General features: G+C 31.7%; 2 protein-coding genes across 4 annotated transcripts; both read left to right on the top strand.

Moving 5' to 3' along the window:
• Nucleotides 1-4,468: 4,468 nt before the first annotated feature.
• LOC108340826 (COP9 signalosome complex subunit 7) lies at nucleotides 4,469-10,854 on the top strand. Of its 3 annotated transcripts, none has more exons than XM_017578419.2 (9): nucleotides 4,469-4,839; nucleotides 5,391-5,466; nucleotides 6,302-6,390; nucleotides 7,470-7,559; nucleotides 7,686-7,730; nucleotides 7,842-7,912; nucleotides 8,369-8,504; nucleotides 9,777-9,882; nucleotides 10,373-10,512. In XM_017578419.2, exons 1-8 carry the CDS (start codon nucleotides 4,678-4,680, stop codon nucleotides 9,846-9,848), a joined length of 741 nt encoding a protein of 246 aa, XP_017433908.1. In that variant the 5' UTR covers nucleotides 4,469-4,677; the 3' UTR covers nucleotides 9,849-9,882; nucleotides 10,373-10,512. The 3 variants fall into 3 exon arrangements, with proteins under 3 accessions (XP_017433908.1, XP_017433906.1, XP_017433907.1); XM_017578417.2 differs by having other exon boundaries at nucleotides 4,470-4,839; nucleotides 9,794-9,882; nucleotides 10,373-10,854; XM_017578418.2 differs by having other exon boundaries at nucleotides 4,470-4,839; nucleotides 9,774-9,882.
• Nucleotides 10,855-18,098: 7,244 nt separating this feature from the next.
• LOC108339630 (uncharacterized) lies at nucleotides 18,099-21,311 on the top strand. The gene is made up of 4 exons (XM_017576801.2): nucleotides 18,099-18,290; nucleotides 18,997-19,112; nucleotides 19,648-19,938; nucleotides 20,273-21,311. Exons 2-4 carry the CDS (start codon nucleotides 19,005-19,007, stop codon nucleotides 20,828-20,830), a joined length of 957 nt encoding a protein of 318 aa, XP_017432290.1. The 5' UTR covers nucleotides 18,099-18,290; nucleotides 18,997-19,004; the 3' UTR covers nucleotides 20,831-21,311.
• Nucleotides 21,312-21,871: the final 560 nt, after the last annotated feature.

Raw genomic sequence — 21,871 nt, forward strand, 5'->3', positions numbered from 1 at the left:
CCTTTCTCACCTTTCTAGGGTTCTATCTTTTCACTCTTTCATTGTAATTCATATAGTTTCACCATGAATATGGTGAACTAAACATTTATTGTTGTTAGGGTATCAATGTAGTCCTTCTCTCATGTATGGAATTTGTTCTTCAAAATCTTCTTTAAGATACATGCTTTCTTTCATTAATTGTTAGGGTTTTTCCTCTTTGCTCAAAGCATGCATTGTTTAACTCATTCGATGTCATGATCATTGATTTTGTCGATATGGACACATACGAGGAAATCTAGATCTGGGGAATCTCTCCCAATAGTAGTATAAACCTAGACATAGGAGTATGATGGTTTGTTGCATTTAAGCTTCTGTTCACTATAATGCATGATTAATTGCTAGGGAGACAAGACATTGTAAACTAGTGATTATGATTAGGCTTTCTTCACCGAGACATCGAGTTTAAGGTAATTTAGAAAGTGACATTAACAATTAATGAAGAAAGATGAATTCCTGAATACATGAGAGTAGATAAGGATGAAATTGATAAACCCCAACAACATAATCATCCATATATTTCAATTCACGTGTTTTGTTTCTTCTTACCATTGATCAATCCATGAATACATATTTACTTTTGAGTATTTGCATGTAAATCTTAATCAATTGGTTTTACAAGTCTTAGTTAATAAACAAACCACACAACTGTCTAGGCCGTGAGTCCTTTGGGAGAACGATACTTGGTCTTACCAGGTTTATTACTTGATACGATTCGGGTATACTTGCTGAGGATTTAACAATTTTTTGACTCCATTTTCGGGGATTAAAGATTTGTTCATCACCAATGAGTTGGCTCGCCACTTTTTTATTATTTTTTTAAAATTTAATTTTTAAAATTTGTTTGTATATATACTTATGAATAAATATTTAAAACATATATAATTGATTAATTAATATTTTTAATTGAATAAATTAAAATAGTTATTATATTTACATGTTAAATTACTCTATTATAACTTATTATTGGAACTTAATTTATAAGCGTTAATGATTTAAATTATAATAGTATTATATATTTACATCTTTACAAGTATAATATAAAAAAGCTAATCTTTTAAATTATTTTTAATTTAAAAAAAAAAAACAACCGAGCCAGCAACCAAGAAGTGGGCTAAGCAAGTCGAACCAAACCGGGCTAGTGAGTTGAAAAATTTCAATCGACCCTATTCCATTTTGAATGGTTGGTAGTTTAAGTGGAAACCTCAACTTATTTTAACACCCTAGTTGTATGTAAGTTACTATCCACTATATGACATTTGTTAAGATGATCAAATAATTGTTCATACTCATGTAAACCTTGTTTTCATGGTTATACAAACAACCTATAAATTAATTATCATTAGGAAAAAAAAAACTTTATATCTTCAACTTCTTTCCCATCTTGTTTAGATATTAATCCACACATCTTCATCAATGTCTTCTAAAAAAAATAACCTTTTTCACTACTGTTGTTTACTAACATGATCAAAATATAACATAATTTAAATATTATTCTTTTAATTCAATCAAACTATAAATACAACCAAATAACTCTCTTACGTTTCAATTATAGTTAATTGTCACTAACTAGTTAGTTACACAAATTGGAATAGAGTTTCTATGAATGATAATCTCCATAAATATTCCTATAACAAAAAAAAAAATTAAATCACATCAATTTTTCATAAATTAAAATTAATTTATAGAAACTTTCGTATAATTTTTTTAAAATTTATATATAAACTAATTTTAATTTATAATTTAGTTATATTTTTTTAATGCTTTGTAAATCTTGATAAGTTTTTTTTTTTCTTTCTAAATTGTACTTTTCGACCAACTAAGTTAGTTATATTTTTTTTCTTTCTAAATTGTATTTTTGATGATGTCTCAAAAACAAGTCTTAAGTGCTGTTATTGCAGGAAGATCTTCATGAAAACTTGTTTTTATATTAAAACTTTTATAATTTAGTAGATTTATGTATAAGATGTGGTTTATATTTGATTCTATGTATTGTTTGTCTTAGTTTGCGTTAAAATTTATTTTGAATTAGAAAACCTCATTTTATACTCAAGATAATTGACTATCAATTTATAATAATCGATTATCAGTAATCAATTATGACTTACCATAATTGATTAGATATGGACTCTCATTCAAAAATACGAAATACAAAATACGAAATAAGTGTATTTTGAAAAATCTTATCTAAACTGTGCGGTGATAAGTTTTCTAGGGTTTGTTGAACCCTTGTGCTGTGGCTTTGAGAACTTGGTGTGTTAGCATAGATCGAGAACTTTCATAGGGAGTGTGATTGAGTGTTGTCGTTGTTGCTGAGTTAAAAGCCTGTCATCCTTCGTGAAACATTCGAAAGAGGTGTTCATCCTTTGCGAAGGAGGGGAAGTGACTTTCATCTTTTGGGGGTAACAAGAGAGATGGTTTCTAAACTTTTACAAATTTTTTCTTTGTGATTGTAATTGTTGTGTGAGTAGTAAACTGTTTATCTTGATTTGAGATAAGCGATTGGATGTAGGACTGATAAGATCCGAACTAGGATAAAATCATCTGTGCAAATTTCTCTTAACCTTATTATCTTTATTTGTTATTATTATTTGTTTGGTAAGTTTAATTGAGTAGAAATTAAAAGGCACACGTTTGTATTAAAAACTCTCTTGGTTTGTTATTCCGCGCTAACCATTCCGATGCAGCCGCGCTCTAACACATGCATGTATGCATGATATGTTTTTGGATAGAATACATGACACATATTTTGATTAACAAGACAATTATTTGAGGAGTAATAAACTATATGATCAAAATATTTTTCTTCAATATTATGACTACTCAATGGATAAAGTCATTGGTCCAATGGAATGGATAAAGTTTTTGGTTTTAAGGAACTATTAGAACCACAAAGTTTACAACTAGTTCTTTGGTCATAAGTTGTAGAGGATGATTTCATTGAAAAACCATTTGCAAGATAGTAGAAGTTTCAGTAAAGACAATTGTTGATGGTTGTCTAATGAATGAAAGAGTCTCATTCACAAGCTTTTAGGATAATGGTTGAAGAAGTAGACATCATTTTTATGGTCGTTACAACCTAAATATGGATAGTACGTTGTCATATGCGATTTTTTTTTGAAGAATTTGAACTTGCTATTGTTATTATTAGGTAGGATGGTTCTCAATATCCTATTCAATATTGTGATATCATACATAGGATATCTAGACCATGTGTGTCAAAAAAATATTAGACTCGTCTTATTATATGAGATAATCTTTAAAATTAATATTGTATATTTTTCTAAGTTAGCTTGTGAATGAAAAATTGAAAATAAGAAGGGAGTAAGAAGGAAGAAGAATTGAAAGAAAAAGAAACCAAAGACAAAAAAAATGACAACAGCAAATAATAAAAAAAGAAAAAAAAAACCAAAATACCATTTAATTCTTAAGTAAAAAACTAAATTACTTTTAATGCATCATCACATAAAATCTCTCTTTTCAATCTTAACTTAAGGTATATACAAATTAGAGAGGTAATCCGATGGAAGACTCTCATACCATGCTAAGAAGTGAATTTAAATCTAACTCAATTCTACAAAACCGGTTTGTAAAATAAAAATTACACCTATTTATATACTTTAAATTGACTTTAATAAGACTTTCAAGTAAAACAAAAATGTAATATTAGATTACATCATGTTTACGTAGATTTAATTATTATTTTATCTTTAAGATAATTTATTAGGTTCAATATATTTTTTTATATAATTTTATCAAATTATTCAATATCGTTCTCAATTTTATTTTATTTTAACGTAGTTTTCATTTTTATTAATAAGAGTCAATATTATTAACTTTCTTAAATTATTATTAACGTTGTTTAAAGAGTGAACATGATAATACAAGTGATACATGTCATTATATTATTTCATGATTTGTCATTTTCATTATCTTGTTGTGACCTTTTACACGTAAAACACCATATTAAATTTTATAATAAAAATAAAAACTACATACAAACATAACACATTGAGAGATATTAAATAATGTTAACAAAAGTTAGGATAAAAAAACTACTAAACCCATTTAATACACACATAAATTATTAATTAAATTTTATTTATGTACAAATGGAAAAGAAAATATTTATTATTACTATTATAAAACAATATTATATATTATCTTCAAATTTAATTTAAACTAAACAAAAGGTACCCTTTATAAAATTCAAGTGAAACTTTGATCACATTTCTCCTTATATTTTCATTTAGTTATTATTTAACTTAATTAATTAAAAATAATTCAATATCGTCCAAAATAACTTTATTAATTTAATTATTTCCCAACTATTTATTTATTTAACTTTATAACTAAAAAATAAGTCTGTTTAATCGAAGTTAATAATATTAATTTAAATTTACCTGTTATATAAGAGCCTGCCCTGTCACAGAAACATAGTATTTTCTCTTCGGAGACGCATTACTCATCACCGGTTGGGAACTAAGGTCTCTCACTTTCCGAAAAACTCTCTAATTTGCAAAAATCTTCTAATCCTCGAATCCTCAGTCGAAACCCTAATCCTTTTACCTTCGATTTTTCCCTCAATTCCATCTTTTTTGCCCTCTCGAAAAAACCCTAGTTTGTTCCTTGCTCTTAGAGATGGACATCGAGCAGAGGCAATCGGAGCTCATCGAGCACTTCGTCAAGCGTGCGTCGGCGGTCTCCGACGCCGCTGCACTCGCCTCCGTCCTCGTCGAAGCCACTTCTCACCCTTCGCTATTCGCTTTCTCCGAGATTCTCGCTCTTCCCAATGTTCTTCAGGTTCCTCCTGTCTCACTCTCTCGGCTTTTCTTCTCGTTTTCCACACTTTTGTTGTTGGTTTTATTTTGTATTTTATTCACGAATTGTATCGTTTACTATCCAAGGCGACTGTTTATTGTGCAGGGAAATGAAAAAGTATTGATTTCTTCATAATTATCTTTTTTTTTTTAAAAATATTTGTTGCCATTTTCCTTCCCTGTGATTATTTTTTGGTGCTGTGAAATTTTCATGTTCGTGGTAGATTTTTTTGTTTTAATTATATATTGTCAATGTCTTATTTGTTAAAACGGTTTTGGCTGCGAAATGAATCTATTATAGTTTTTGGGTACTGTATTAATGTTAATGTTTGTGGATGCCGTTTTAATTTTTTTGATTATATATTGTAAATGTTTCATTTTGTTAAGGCGCATTCGACTGTGAAATGAAATTGGGGGAATATGAAAGGTTGTTTTGAGTAACATGGATACTAATATACTATGCTTTTTCTGTTTTGTTTTTCTGAACTAGTTCCAATATGTCTGCTCAATTTTTTTACTTGTGATTTGTTGCAGCTTGAAGCAACCGAGAATTCTGCTTTCCTTGATATGCTTCGGTTATTTGCACACGGAACGTGGAGTGATTACAAGAGTAAGCCTATGAATTCGTCTTTCTGTTATTTTTTAGGTTTCCTCACTTCACTCTTTTTTGATGGGTATTTTCCTCGATTATTGTCAAGAAATAAAAGTTGTAATCTGTTAGAATGTGACAATTGAAGAGGATGTACTTACATAACGATTTAATTAAGTAATAATTAAGCTTGCTCCCTTGATTTCCCAATCAATTCTTGTCATTCGTAATTTCTTTTTATGCCATGCCCCTTTCACTTTACAGAAGCTAAATTTGATGCCTTTGGTTGTGGTTGTTCTTTCATTGTGATTCTTGATGTTGTGGTTTCTGAAATCATGACCGCTTACTGTTCTTTTTTGAACCTTGACATCCTTAAAGCATCTCATGCTATTTTCATTGTAAAGGAACTTACGTACATGTGGACTATTGTTAAAATAGGTATTAAATATAGGCAGTTAGCAATTGCATTAGAAGATTGCTATATGCTGTACCTATTAGCTGTTTACTTATTAGCATTAATTGTCTAGATACTCTAATGTAATTTTCGTCTGTAAATAACAAAAATCAGCTGAGAGATAATAAATCTCTTAAGCTCTTTTTCTCATATGTTCATTCTTAAGTCTTATAAAAGGTATGGAAGCCTGGTTAGTGGTATATTTTGCAATTTATGATTTATAACAGTTAGATCATGCTAATTTTGAACTCCACTAATTGTGATATATAAGCTTTTCACGTTGGTTGCCAATTTAAATAATATCATTTGGGAAGTTTGTAAATATATCCTTATCTTTGCGTTGCCAGTCTGTGTATGTAAATTGAAATAAAATGTGTATTGAAAGGTTTACATGACTTGCAGGTAATGCTGACCGTTTACCACAATTGATACCTGATCAGATTCTCAAGCTTAAGCAACTTACCGTTCTTACGCTTGCTGAAACACACAAGGTGCCTATCGATAACACAAAGTTATTGGTTATCTTGTTTTGCAGTTTTTGCTTGACTTGTTTACCGAGGGTTGTTAACTGATCCATTTGAATCCCATAGTCACTAGCAACTGGCCTATGCCAGTTTAGATAACTTGCATATTTATTTATTTTTCGAACTAGTTTTTTTATAAGTGGAAGTTGATTTCTATTTCATAGGTTTGTCTCAATTACTTGTTTTAGCTTGGGACTTCTGTTGAAAGATGAATTCTCTTGGCTAATAGAGTGGTTCAAAGACCTAAATTGAGATGGCTATATTCTGCTGCTAGTCTTAACTGTTTAGATTATGCTTTCTCATTGTTAAATATTTATAGTTTTATTTAGAAAGAGGAGGTACCCATGTTGGTTTGGGATCCCATGGTTGTTTCACGAAATCTTTAATATGTGGAGACATTGGCCAAACCTGTAGGATTCTTTATTCTCCTTTGTGTTTTTGGGCTTGCTTTGCTCACACCCTATATGTTCCTTCGTTCTTTTCTGTTTGATGATTTTTTTTTTGCTTTAGAAAAAGGGAAATATTTTCATGAGAGTTGAACATCAGTTTAAGGTGTCCTGAATTTTTCATAGATTTGCTTGTGGTACCATCTGATTTTTATGTATTGTATATGTTATTTACCAGCATCCTGTGTTTTTTACTCAGTGGTAAATTTGCTTTGGAATCCATCATACTCGAATTCATATATTTTATTTGTTTCACTACTAGGCAACCCTTTCTTAGTCAGTTGTGTTAGCATTGTGCATCAACTTTGATACAGTTTGCAACTCTTGCACCTTTATGGTGCCCACTTTGCCCCTAGATGTATTGCGAGATTATGTTGTTTGTGGTCTCTATGTGGAGTTTTGCCCACTGTTGTTTAAAGGTTTAACTCCTTCTTGAGTTTTATGTAGAGGATAGTTTCATCTAATTTATCAATTTAAATATAGATTATACTTTCATAGAACTAAGTGCTTGATTAACACCCAAAAGTTTCTTTCTCCATTTTTTCTGTTTCTAGTGTCCTTGTCTTCGAATCAGCTCTTACAAAATTAATTGTTTTTCAGGTATTACCCTATGACCAATTGATGCAGGAGTTAGATGTAACAAATGTTCGTGAACTTGAAGATTTTCTAATTAATGAATGCATGTATGCGGTAGGCATCATTCCCTACCAGAGAGTATTTTTCTACAATGTTTGATATAATTGTTAATAAATTGGTTGCTTGAAACGATATTTGATGAATGACAGACAAGATTTCTAATTTTGTTGCTCTCATCAGGGAATAGTCCGAGGAAAGTTGGATCAATTGCGTCGGTGCTTTGAGGTCCTTGCTCATCTTCATCATCTGTTATTGTATTTAACTGTATTTTGATCCATTTCTATTTTTTCCATTTAATGCGTATTAGAAGTTTACCTGATTTAAGTGTGATTTCAGGTCCAATTTGCAGCAGGGAGGGACTTGAGGCCTGATCAACTTGGGAATATGATCCAGACTCTCTCTAACTGGTAATCTCTCTTTTTCAAGTGGGGGCCTGAGTAATTTGTAATCATGTGGATGTTATTTATTAGTCAATTACCAATTCTTGGAAAAATCATGTGAAATTTTAAATTTCTGTTTGATATTAAGCTTGTTTGTGATGCTGGATGACTTGAATATCAATAGAACTTGATTCAACACTTAAAGCTTTGAATATTTGGACTGTGATCACTGTATAAAAATATCCAAGTCTGTTTAGCATCCAATCTTTAGTTGAAAGTTCCTATTGTCTACTTGTCACAAATTAAATTTTGTATTTTATATACATTTTTTGATACTGAAATTTGTGTTTGAATATTCTATTTCTTGTTTCTTTCGTTCAGAATATCTCAATTTGGTATTTTATACACAATACTAGTTTTTGGGATGTAATGTTTAATATTTATCTTTGAAATACTAAAATTAAATATGAATGGGAAACATAGGTTGTCTACCTCAGAAAGTCTGCTTGTTTCAATCCAAGAGAAGATCAAATGGGCAGATGCTATGAGTGAAATTGACAAGAAGCACAGGAAGGATGTGGAAGAGAAGGTGGAAGACGTAAAGAAGTCTATTTTCAAGGTGGGTTGGATTTATTATTATGCCTTTTAACATTTTTACAGATGAGAAAATTTCTGAGAGAAAATTGTTTGCATATAATTTCATTCTTGTACCGAATGTGTTGAAAAGTTCGTTTATCCTTATGTACATTAAACTCTTGGAAGGAGAGCAAACATTGAACTGAAACTGTGTGTTTTTAAGATAGTAGGGATGTTTTATTTATATTGAGAAAAAAGTAATTAATACAATAAATAGAGATGTAATACCTTCTAGTAACTAAGCTATGACATTGGAATGAAAAATAGAAATGTTTCTAATAATACACATATAGATATTCTTGATTATATAGAATCAGTTCCTTATTTGTATAATTGTAATAGTGTATCTGTGTTTTTATGAATTGGTGTTTGATTATTCACTGATATATAATGCAAGCTGGAACTCCATTCCCTACGCTATTTTCTAAATTGCCATCACTGCTCTACCCGAGGTTATTATGACAGAGGGAAACAATTTTTTTTGTCATTAAAGTAATTCCCATTTATATGTATTCATGACTAAAACTTTGAGTGGCCATTGTGTTGCACAAGCAGAATTCATTATTCTTTAATAATCAAGCTACAACGTTTTGGGGTTAGCTTATGGATCACACACAACCATGGCTTCCTGTCTTGTATTAAATTCTAATATAGGCCTTTTACCTCTAAATCTCTGAGGTTTGGCTGATAACTTTTCCTTGTATCCTTTATCTCTATTTTTTTTACCATCCTTCATCTCATCGTCGTTACACTCTTTATTTTATGCTTCTACGGGCTTTCTTCATACATGCTTAAATTACTTATGATGAGACCTTACTATTTTATCTTGTATCTAATAATTGTATTTCTAATATTCCTATTGAACACCTCTCATTCACTGGAGATATGATTAAAGTATATAGGAATAAGTGACTGTAAACTTCACTTTACATGCTAAATTTGTGGGGTTAACTTTGATTAAAATCCACTTTCTAGAAGGCTAGGAGAGTGGTACCAACTTCTGTGACCTTTTTTGTCATTAATCCTATCAACGCTTCCATAACTGCTTATCCATTATTCTTTTCATCAAAAACAACATTTTATGTGTTTGGCCATGTATATAGGTGCTGCTGTGTGCTGCATTGATCTTATGTTTGGTTTTGGAGTTGTATTAGATAGTGTAGAAGTATCTGCCTTAATTATATACATAATTGCCTGCTGTTCTTTATGGTTGGAATATATTGGTCGACGTGTCTTACTTACTTCGTGGCAGAAGTTACACACTGTAAGCAGGCCGACATCGACTTCAGAGGCCATGAGGAGATCTGCTCTGAATCTGGTGGAGTGATGGATTATGAAGAAGATCGAAGCCGACCAAAGAGGTAATTTGAAAAAACCGTGTTACAACCAAGTATTTGATCAGATGCCCTAATCAAAAATTGATTTTCTAAGTTGACCATCATTGTTCTTGAACTACAAGTTTGACATGGATATGGCTGGCACTTTTGTTTATCTGTCTATACCTTAAATGTGTCCGCATAGTATGTATTGAAGTGTATTCATATTAGCAATAGGAATATAGATTAGATATGGCATTGTAAATGTATTGTGTTCTGTAGGCGTCTAGTTTAATCTAGAATACGATTGAGTTGTCATTTTTGCTTTTTGAAAAATTTAAAAAGAATATTATTAAACTAAATTCCAAGTTTAGAGCACAAGATTTATCCATTTGAGCAAACCAGAGCAATATAAATAACAGACTCACCACATATTAATATCAGATATGCAAAACTCTACAAACATGTGTATTTAGTTTATTATGATTTCCATATATTCTATCATAAGACTTATTATAGGTTGAAAAATTTGCAGGAGGCGGCATCCAATATCTTGAAGATTGTAGTAGATAAAGGGAGCTCATTGGATGAGTTCTTTAGTTGCTTGCCTGACTTTTATTCATGGCATGCGTCCACAGAGGGGAATCAGCTTTTGCAGACAAGTATATCTCATCGATATTACTCGTCTGTCACACCACAAAGCGAGATATGAACAAGGAGAAAAAAGGGGGAAACCTGTTAATTTCTTCGAGGTTGCACTTAGGAAATTGATGGTGTTTCTCGAACCATTTTAATCTAATACTGAGTTGGCAAGAACAAGCTGAGATGGTGGTGCGGCTATTTATTTTGGGTTGCTGAATTTATGCACTACTCTTTTCTTTTGTATTATGCTTCATATATGCTGCTTCAATTGCATTGCTATACTTTTATTTTTTTGGGTGGTTGGCCTCCATCGTATGAATCTACTGCTGGTGCTTATGATTTTTTTGGTTAAGAAATTCAAGGGAGAGGAGAGGATGAAATTATATTTTGTATAATTTGTCATAAAAGGTAAAATTCAGGAATAAATCTATATTATTTATATATTATTAATTAAATCAGATCCTGTTTTTGCGAGGTCAAAATTTTCACCTTTTTATGTATAAAATGATTAAATTGTTTTTTTTATTCAAATCACTTTTTTTTTCTTTTTTTGTAGAGAAGAGGATGAACATAGAAGATTTTTATTTTATTTTATTCATTTCCTTCTCATCTCAATTTTTCAGCTTATTAATAAGTGAGCCGGGTTAGATTGGTTCAGTAAGTGACCACCAACCTGTGGTGAGTTGAGTCGGATTATCCGTTTTGACAGCTTTATATAAAAGTATAATCAGAAAAATATTGGAATGTATGTTTTATAAAATATTATTGTATTCTAGAAGTACTTTATTACCAATTATAACAAAGTATGCGATATGTAAATAAAAAGGAGTGTTTGGGCTAGTTGTTTCAGTGAAATAATACTTTGCTTATTTGGGCGAACTTCAATTTTCATATTTATATTTTCTTCACACTCATTTTGTTTAAACTTATTACAAAATATTATTTTATTTTATTCTCTTATTTTTTGTGGGAAAATTCAATTGTTTACATTTTCAAATATTACACTTTAGTGTTGTCAAAATGGATTGTAACCCACGAGCCAATCCGTTCTACCACGGATTTGAGTTGGATTGGGTTAGAAAAAAATGTAATTTTTTTATACGAATTAGTTTTCAACGCGATTCACTTAAAATTCGACTCACCTAGTTGCACCCGTGGTGAGCGAGTTGACTCACCAACCCACCTAATTTAATTTAATTATTTATTATTTTGTATTTCAATATTATAAGTTAATATTTTTTTATTATATTGTAAATGGAATAAAAACAAGATGTTTCAAGAGAGAAAAATATTATAGATTTATCTATTCAAGACTTTATTTAATATTATAGATGGATAAGTGATACAAAAATCATCAATATTAAAAACTTATTTGTTCACATTTTGTGCTTGTTTTTGGATTACGCTTGAATTGTATGATATATATATATATATATATATTTGAATTGTTTTTAAATTTTAACAAAGTGAAATTTATTTAGATTTGAATTCAAAAATTTATAATTTTTTTATTTTAAAAAACTTATAATTAAGTGAATCAACCCGTTTAACCCACTAACCCGTGGTGGGTCGGGTCGGGATCAAATTTTTTCAACTCGCTAATAAATGAGCTAAATTGGGTTGGTTCACTAAGTGACTAACCCATGGTGGGCCGAACCGGATCGAGCTGGGTTAACAACTCTTAAATCCTTGAGAGTTGCTCCCTCCACCACCCCAACTTTTCCTACACCTCCCCATAATGTTTTTAATTATAAAACTACCCTTTTTACTTTAATATTTTTCTTTTTACTTTTTTTATCAAAACCCAGAATCCCTCATTTTTCACTCACAGTCGTGCAATTCCCCCTCCCCCCACCACTCTCACTTTCAAACTTTTCTCCTCCAGATCTGTTTCTTTCCAATCCCTTTTCTTCTCTAGATCCGTTTCTTCCCAACACATTTTCTCCATAGCCCTTTATTCGTTCGTTGTTCTTCGTTTCTTCCCAACCCATTTTCTCTGTTTCCACTTCACCCATTATCTGATCAATGGCCACATTTTAGGTGCTGATGATGATGGTTTCCCTCAATTGTTCTTCCTTTCCTTTCTTTTTTCTTCATTTGTTTCTTTCACGAAGCCTACACCATTACGAATCCACTGTAGAGTCCCTAATTTAAGAGTGCATGAACAACATTTACAAAAAGATGTCGCAAGGGGTCACGCAGTTGCGCGCGGCGGTGACGCCGATGAGGCAGACGACGACATAGGGTTCGCTGGTGATGATGATTTTGCGGTGGCGGTGACGGGTGCGGTGGAGCTTCCGTTTCCCGGTGATGGAGGCGCTGCAAGTGTTGAGGGCAGATGATAACAGTTGAAAAACTTATACTTAATTTTGACCTTAAAGACAACCTTTATGACTTAAAAATTAGCTTGAAATCATGTTTTTGCTTAAGTTTTGGAAATAAGAGAGTTGGATGGGTTTTATGCTTGGTTTTCCTTGTTTTTGTAGGAATTAAGATGAATTATATGAAAGAAGTTGAAGTAGTAAGGAGCTGTTGTAAGATCCTTGAAAATATTTGTAAGTTAGATACTAGATTAAAAAAAAAAAGTGAATAGTAAACTGTGAATAGTAAAAAGTGAATAGTAAAAAAAAAAATATTTTTGGAAAGGATAAGTGTTCCACGTAGCTTTGAGATCAGAATTCATCAAATTGCAAATAAAAAATTATTTTTGTAATAGTAAAATGAATAAAAAAATGAATAGTTAAAATGAATAGTAAAAAATGAATAGTAAATTTTTTTGCTATAAATAGCCAAGGGGGGGAGGCTGAAAATTTACACCAAAGAACTTAGAAATTTTTTGAAAGAAGAGAGTTGGAAGAATTTCTAATTGCAAAGGGGATATTCTGGAAGTTTTCAGAGAGCGAGGAGATTAAGTCTGTAATAGAGGTAAAGGGAGTTACATTTTTGTTTGGTATTATTTTGAGTCTTGTATATGTTGCTTTTGGTTGATCTTAAATCTTGATTGTGAAGTATTTTGTTTCTGTATGAATTTTAAATTTTGGATGAGAAATGCGTCTGTGTTTAGATCCAAGTGTGATAGTTTTAAATGTGATGTTGATTATGTTATGCCATATGTATGCTATTAATTGTTTATTTTTGTATTTTTGGATGGATTAGAAGTTGTCTAACCGGCTCTACCAGATTCAACTTCTTGTTTCCCCATACTTTATATTGTTTTCCTTATTTGTTTTTATTTTTGGATGGATTAGAAGTTGTCTAACCGGCTCTGCCAGATTCAACTTCTTGTTTCCCCATACTGTATATTGTTTTCCTCATTCGTTTTTATTTTTGGAAGGATTAGAAGTTGTCTAACTGGCTCTGCCAGATTCAACTTCTTATTTCCCCAAACCTGTTATTATTCTTATTATTTAATTACATTGTATTCCTGGAAGGATGAGAAGTTGTCTAACCGGCTCTGCCAGATTCAACTTCTTGTTTCCCCAGAACTTTTATTGTTCTATTTAATTTTTATTGCATCTTCTTGGAAGGATTAGAAGTTGTCTAAGCGGCTCTGCCAGATTCAACTTCTTGTTTCCCCAAGAATTTTTATGTATTAAGATTATTTTAATGATTGTCAAACACTTGATTCTTCTACGATGACCATTTATAGTAATATTTTATTATTGTTATTTTATTTGTAATATATTTATCTTGTATGATTTTTGTGATGAATTTAATCTGTTTTGAATGAGTTTGTTGACTGAAATTGATCTTGTTGGAAGGTCTGGAGTAAGGGTTCTGTAATAGCTTGTATATGGGTATTAAATAGATGTACAGATACTGTTTGAGGGTGTTGTGAGAGGAAGTAAAAATATTAAAATTAGGCATTTTAGATTTGGAGCATAAGAGAACAAGGTAGATAATTTAAATAAATAAATTGTTAATTATTGAGGGCCTCCCTTTGTTGGTAGGATAGAGGAACCTTAAAAACCTGAGTTGGCACATCCCTGATCATAGAGCAGCCCTGGCCTGGTCCAGTCAGTTGTGACTAGTCATATGTGCTGGCGTCGAAGGTGAGTTTGATGCGTTCAGACATCTGGGTCCTCTCCGGTGACCAATTGGGGTAAAGAAAGATCTCTACTAAGATGAAAATAAAATAAAATAAGTTGATTGTAGATGCATAAAATTATCATGGTAAAACTTCATATATATTTCATTTATCGTTACATTGAACTCAAACTTTAATATGTAGTTGCTAAGATATGTTGAAGTGTTTTGGCTGATCTAAGATCTTTGTTTAAAATATGTTGAGTTATACTCGTTATGGTCAAAATGAGTTTATAATATGAAGTATGATATCTGGCAATATGTTTAATTTATTGACACCAAAATAGGTTATTGACAAATTATGATTAGAGAATGAACATGATTGAGTTATGTGGATAAGAGGTTATGAATGGTTGATTTGATAAAATGTTGGAGTGGATAAGAGCGTATGAAATGTTGATTTGATGAAATGTTGGAGTGGATATAAGAAATCATTGCTTATGAAATGATGTTTACTACTGGGAGTAGTATGTTCGGTTTATACCATGAGAGCTTGATATGAGCAAAGTAACACCTGAGGTTTATGAAAGCAGGCAGAAAGTGGTCTGACCATAAGGCTTTGACATAAATATATGGTTCATAAGTTTTATAGAAGCAGGCAGAGAGATGTCTGACCATAAGGCTTCAGAAAGTAAGATATAATATACAGGTGAGGCTTAAGGAAGCAGGCAGAGAGCGGTCTGACCATAAGGCTTCGTGAGTAAGCATGGTACACTTGTAAAGTTTATGAAAATGAGGAAGATGATTTTGATAATGATGAATTAATGACATCGGGATAATGATATTTTATCAATTGCAGAAATACATGATTGAAATATTTTTATTACAAGTTTAATGATTTATATGATATGGTTGGCTTACCCTTATTTGTTTGTGCTATGATCATATAACTCATGTTATATGTGAATAGATAATGTTGCAGATGCGGTTGAAAAAGCTTAGAGATGAGGGAGATGCGGGGAAAAACTTTCAGGGATATTTTGTAAAAAGAATAGATTTGTATTGGAAAAATTATGTTGTGTAAAACTTATAAGTTGAAATTTCGAATTTATGTTAAGTGGTGAAGACTATATTGTTTGAAGTTTGTAAGTTTGGTATTGTACTTTGGGAGAATTGAAATAAAGTTTGATTGTTTATAGAAGATATCAAATTAATTTAGTCTCTACTATCAGTAATACCCTTTAAATATTAGGGTGTTACAGTTGTACTCAGGAAATGAAGTGAAAGTGCACAAAAGAAGAGCCGCAGTCACCGCTCAACGCCACTTTTATCGCTGAGCGGCGTTTTGAAGTCCTGCAGTCACTACTGAGGGCCAAAACTGCACCTGAGTGTTAATTCTGAAGACCCGCACTTACCGCTGAGCGACAAAAGTATCGCTGAGCGCCATTTATTTAGGCTTGGGCCTATTTTTCTGTAATTTTTAGGAAACTATATAAGGTTTTAGCCGAATTAGGATTAATATCTTTGGACAGAAAGAGGCGAAATCGTACTTTCTTCATCCCTTGGAGGAGAATTTTGGATGCTCAAGCTCTATTCTTCAACTTCTAGGGTTCTATCTTTCATTCTTTCATTGTTTTTCATCTAGTTTCACCATGTCTATGGTGAACTAAACCTTCATTATTGTTGGGGAACCAATGTAATCCTTTGAAACTCTCATGTATTGAATTGGTTCTTTAATTTATATGCTTTCTTTCATTAATTGTTAGGGTTTTTCTTCTATACTCTATGTATGCTTTGTTTAACTCATTCAATTGCAAGATCATTGATGTTATTTGTATGGACACATATAAGTAAATCTAGAACTGAGAAAATTCTCCCAAGAGAAATATTACTTAGACATAGGGATAAGAGGATTGGTTGCCTTTAAGCTTCTGTGCGAATGTAATGCCTGAATAATTGCTAGGGAGACAAGACATTGTAAACTAGTGATTAGGAGTAGGCTTTCTTCACCGAGACATCTGATTTAAGGTAAATTAGAAAGTGACATTAACATTAATGAAGAAAGATGAATTCTTGAATACATGAGAGTGGATAGGATGAGTCGGAAACCCCAACAACATAATCATTCATAATTGACATCAACCGTTTTTGCATCTTTCAATTCCATTGATCAAAACCTTGCATTCATGTTTATTTTTCGTAATTCAACAACAATATTTTCGTTTACAAGTTTAATTTAATCAACAAATCACATAACTGTCTAGGCTATGAGTCCTTTGGAAAACGATACTTGCTCTTACCATTTTATTATTACTTGATACGATTCGGTACACTTGCCGAGTGTTAACAAGTTTTTGGCGTTGTTGCTGGGGATTAAAAATTTGTTTATCAGCAGAGAAGAACCTCCGTTTCCCGGTGCACTCATCTTGGCCGGAGAGAACAACATCGAGGAGGTGCAGCTCAATGACGTAGTCACGCTAGCATTTAGGTTCGAAACTAAAAGTTGCATCGTTCCTTTTGTGCTGCTACTTTGTTTGATGGTGTTCATAATTAAGCAACATGGCGAACGTGTTGTAGTACCGATTGGAGCGCATGGTGGATGAGCTTGACGACCTCGACAACACCACTGTGGGATAGCCACAACCACCAAGCACGCAACTTTGATATCCCGGAATTGTGGTGAGTGTACCTATGATAATGGTGTAGGTCAAGTGATGGTGGTGGTGCGGTGGGAAAGAAACAAATGAAGAGAAAAGAAAGAAAAGGAAGAATGGAGGGGAAGTGAAACGGAGATGGAAAATTGAGATTCGTGAGATGGGGGTGCACTTCCGTAAAGAGAAAATAAGGAAAAAAAGGTTTCAAATAAATTAAAATATCTAAATGATAAAGATAAAAGTAAACAAGTTTTAATTTAATGATAAAATTAGAATTAAAAGAATTTAGAAAAATAGAAAAAGCATATGTGGTAGTAGAGGGACCAACACCGTAAATCCCTTGTCATATTTTCTGTCAAGAAATATTATGAATATATCCCATAAGCCCTTTTGAAGTCTCCCAATCCCTTCTTACTATTTGTAATCTATTAAAAATCACAAAATTTCACAAGCCTTACATTCTATTCGAAGATTCTGCCTTTTTGTAATTTGTAACCAATAACCAGCCTTATTATTTGGTAATATGTATGTTCCAGAAAGTCTCTTAAATAGCATATGTTTAATACTTTTGTTTTCCACCATTCAAATTAATTATATTTACATTTTTATTAATTTTTAGTTTTATATCATTTAAGACTAGCTTTTAGCAAGAACATTTCACATAATAAAAAGTTATTTTATTATCATTATTTAATTTATAATAACCATATTTCAAACTCTCAATGTCTATTAGCAGTTATTAAGTTTTATATTTTCATTTAATCACATATCACATGTAATATAGTTTCTAAAACATTTATTATAAAAACCAACCAATTCCATATACACAATATATTATCATTGGATATGCGTGTGTGTACAAGAAATGTGTAGTGTTTCTTTTTCTTTTTTTCTTTTATCAATTTAAAATTTTAAATCTTTATGTAAAACAAAAAATTATATTTATTTACCAAGAAATTCTCTAAATTTCCCCATTTCACCCGTCATTTATTTTCAAAATCCACCGCGACTGAAACCCGCTATCCCGAGCAGAGGAAGAAACGCCACCATGAGAATCAGATAATGAAGAAGAACATCTTATATTCACTACCTCAAACTGTTTTGTCTTCAAGTTTTTGTTAAAATTTCAGAGTATTTTTCCGGTTTTGTCTTTTGGCGCTCTGTCTATATTTTGATGTGCTTCTGTTTCTGTGTTTTTTTTGTTGTTTGCAATATTAATTCATTCTCTACAAGTTTTCATAGTTTCATGACAATCAATAGTTTATGAATAATCTGAACCAACTTTAAGGTTATCATAATTTTTTTTTATACCCTTATCTGATCATAAATTCTTATGCACAAAAAGCTTATTTTTGTAATAATTAGTTTAAAAAACGAAATTTAGGGCTGTTGACATTGTACCCACAAGAGTTTAATGCATTGCGAATATATGATCGATTCATGATACTGTTATTTAATTAGAAATTACGAAATGCCTTTTAGGATAGTTATGGTAAAATCAACAACTTACTATACATGGAGGTTTCTGATTGAATAAAAAGTATAAAACTGCTTTGCAAGTGCATAACCTATTTTTCTCTTGTACATCACTACTGCATTGTTAAGACTCATAGCTGCTGTTAGGTTTTTATTCTTTTTGAACCAGGTAGGTAATTATCATTTAAATTTATAGACATTTTTTTGGTAAAAATACTATTTTCCTATCTTATATGCCACTTTTTCTAGTCTTATCTTGAGTTTCATATTGGATATCTGAACTTGTTAGTTTGATGCCCCTTTATGCAATACACTCAACTTCCAATATTCACTGTGCATGACACCCCCAAATATTCTGAAGATTTGTAGATGGAACGTTGGAGTGGAGTTTTGAGAGTCCCTCTGCATCCTAATAGCAGGAGATTCCATAGGGTTGGTGTGTCTCTCTGCCTTTCTCCGGAAACCAAAACACTTTGTGTAAGTAATTCATTGAACTAGAACCATATTGTTTATAGATAACAATTAACTTTTAGTTTAGATCAACAAAAACTGAGTCAGTTGCCTACTTATATATCAGTCTTTTAAATATGTATCTTAGGAATTTAGCTTAGCATTGTTTCTTAACAAAGTAGAAAATCATGCAATATAATGAATGCAAGTTATTTGAGTTTCTTTTGTCATGGGACTTACTAAATGCTGTTTATGCATGCCTTAGTAGAACTCAGTTAATCATTTGATTCTACTAGTTGAAAGTACTCAATGGTAAGCTTTTTTGTTGGGCAGATTGGCATCTTATGGTCATTAGCTGAAATGTAGTTGAATTATGTGATGTTAGGGATTCCTGCATAAAGGTTAAAACTTTGGAAAATGTAAAATAGATAATTTCAATGTGATTGAACCTTAAAATTCAGAATTCCCTGTTTCATTATCTTGGATAAAGATGATGTTTTCGAACTTGTATTGTTTACCACCTTTCCTTCTGCATACCAAATGTTTTTCTGATTTGTTACAGGTACCTATCGCCAATGCTATATTTTTTTGTGGTGACCGGGTTGAAGGGTCAGGTAACCCAGTGATTGAGAGGATATCAAATTTACAAAAACTATCCGAAATTGTTGTGACCAAATTTGGTTCTTCAATCAATGCTTGGGTTATTGAGGCTTCTGTTTTTAATGGACCTTTTGCTGTCTACAAGGACTTCATACTGTCCATGAATCAATACGGAGAACCAAGTTCATATAATCCAATTGGTTTCCCTGCATCTACATCAACTGTGTCACTCTTATCTAATTGCCTGGAAGAAGTATGATCTCCATCTTAAATGCCAGGAAGGCATACTTATTGGCAACTTAAATTTCCATATTGATTGTTGTAGTTAAGACTCATCTTCTAACCTTACTAACCATTTGAGGCAAAACAAACATCTTTAGCAAGGTTATTGCATATCCTAATCATGTTCTTGCTCCTTAACTTATCTAAGTTAATGATCCTATATAAAAGGCATAACACCAATGTGCTACATGACTGGAGATATGTGATTGTAATAGTTAAACTGAAAAAAAAGGGTTCCCGTTCATGTCTGCAGCTTATTATTACAAATGTTTTTCTTTCAATTTTTTGAATTTCTTGTAATGCAGGCAAAAAAAGTCATCTTAGGAACGCAAGTAGATTCAAAGTCTGGCTTCACTTCTGCCTGTTCTTTCTCTCAGCCCCAGACATTCATCCTTGGATTTAGCAAAGGTGGAACTGTGCTGAACCAGATAATTACTGAAATGGGATTCTCAGACATTGGTTCTAACGTGAATTCACCCGATGTGGGATCTGAGGATATTTACGTTGTTCCCAAAACAAAGGAAGACTTACTGAACAGCATCAGCGATATTCATTATGTTGATGTTGGTCTGAACACTGCTGGGGCATACCTAACTAACCATGGTGTGTTTGAGAGAATCTCCAAAAGGCTCATGCAAGGAGCTCCTCAACTCCGTTTTATCCTTCATGGAACACCGAGACAATGGAGTGACAAGCAGCGTGATTGGATACGGAATGAAAAAGATAAAATGCTGCATCTTCTTGAATCTGAAGTGCCTAAGAGTTTGGGAAAAATAAAAGTATTCTCAAGGTATTATTTTGCTGATATGCCTCCAAGTATGCAGATGCACTTTGAAATAATAGAAAGTTTAGACGTAAGTTAGCACTTCATACTCGATGGGTCCAATGATAGATTTCTTAGTTATCAGGATAAATGCAAGTAATGTACATTCGTTCTACTTGAATGTTTCAAAGAACAGTTATAGTTTAGTTACATTTATCCTTATAATGATGGCATTTTTCGGTGGACTAGCAACACTAAGTTGTGTCTACTATGAAGAAATTGATGGGTTTCATAAAGCCTTGAAGCGTTTGATAAAAAAAAAGATGATGGAAATTCAGATCGAGATTATAATTTTGAGATTGGATTGAGATAGATTCAGGTGATGTTTTACTTATGCTAAAGAATAGTTTGTTGAAGGATAAAACAAATTCAAGACAGACTTCATTGTGATGAAGACATGTTTAACTGACTTTCTTCGTGAATGAGGGAGTGTAACAGTAATGCAAATATGCAGATGAATTGATAGTTCTTTTCAGATTTCAATTTGAATCACACTTGTTTCTCAGTTAGTTTGTATTTTACACTATTTGCCCTTCTATCCTAAAACTTCCTTGACTATCAGTCCTAACGGATACAAACATTCCTCCGACTATAAACTCAACTTTTGTATAACATAAGTTAGTCCATATTATTCATGCTTAAGCTGATAAGGGACCTTAACATAAGAGGCATGTTAAAGCTAAATCAACATATAATCATTATTTTCGCTTTTATGATATACCAAAAAGAAATAAATAGAGCAAAAAAAAATGTTAATCATTATATATAACTTTTTTTGTCAAAACAATCAATGCAGGGTTGTATACAACTTCCCTGGTTGTTCATATATATTTTTTCAAAATAGCATTGGGAGTTTTCTCTCATTCCTTCGTTCTTTTTATGTAAATTTGTTATATATATATATATATATATATATATATATATATATATATATATATATATATATATATATATATATATATATATATATATATATATATTCTTTTCAGTCTATAAAAAAACAAAAAAACATTGTGGTTGGGGTGTGAAGTAAAAGATTTTCCTGAATGCTGTAGATAAAAGCTTGGTGATCTAATTGAAA

This window comes from Vigna angularis, chromosome 5 (genome assembly GCF_016808095.1).
Source record: "Vigna angularis cultivar LongXiaoDou No.4 chromosome 5, ASM1680809v1, whole genome shotgun sequence".
NCBI classification, from domain to species: domain Eukaryota; kingdom Viridiplantae; phylum Streptophyta; class Magnoliopsida; order Fabales; family Fabaceae; genus Vigna; species Vigna angularis.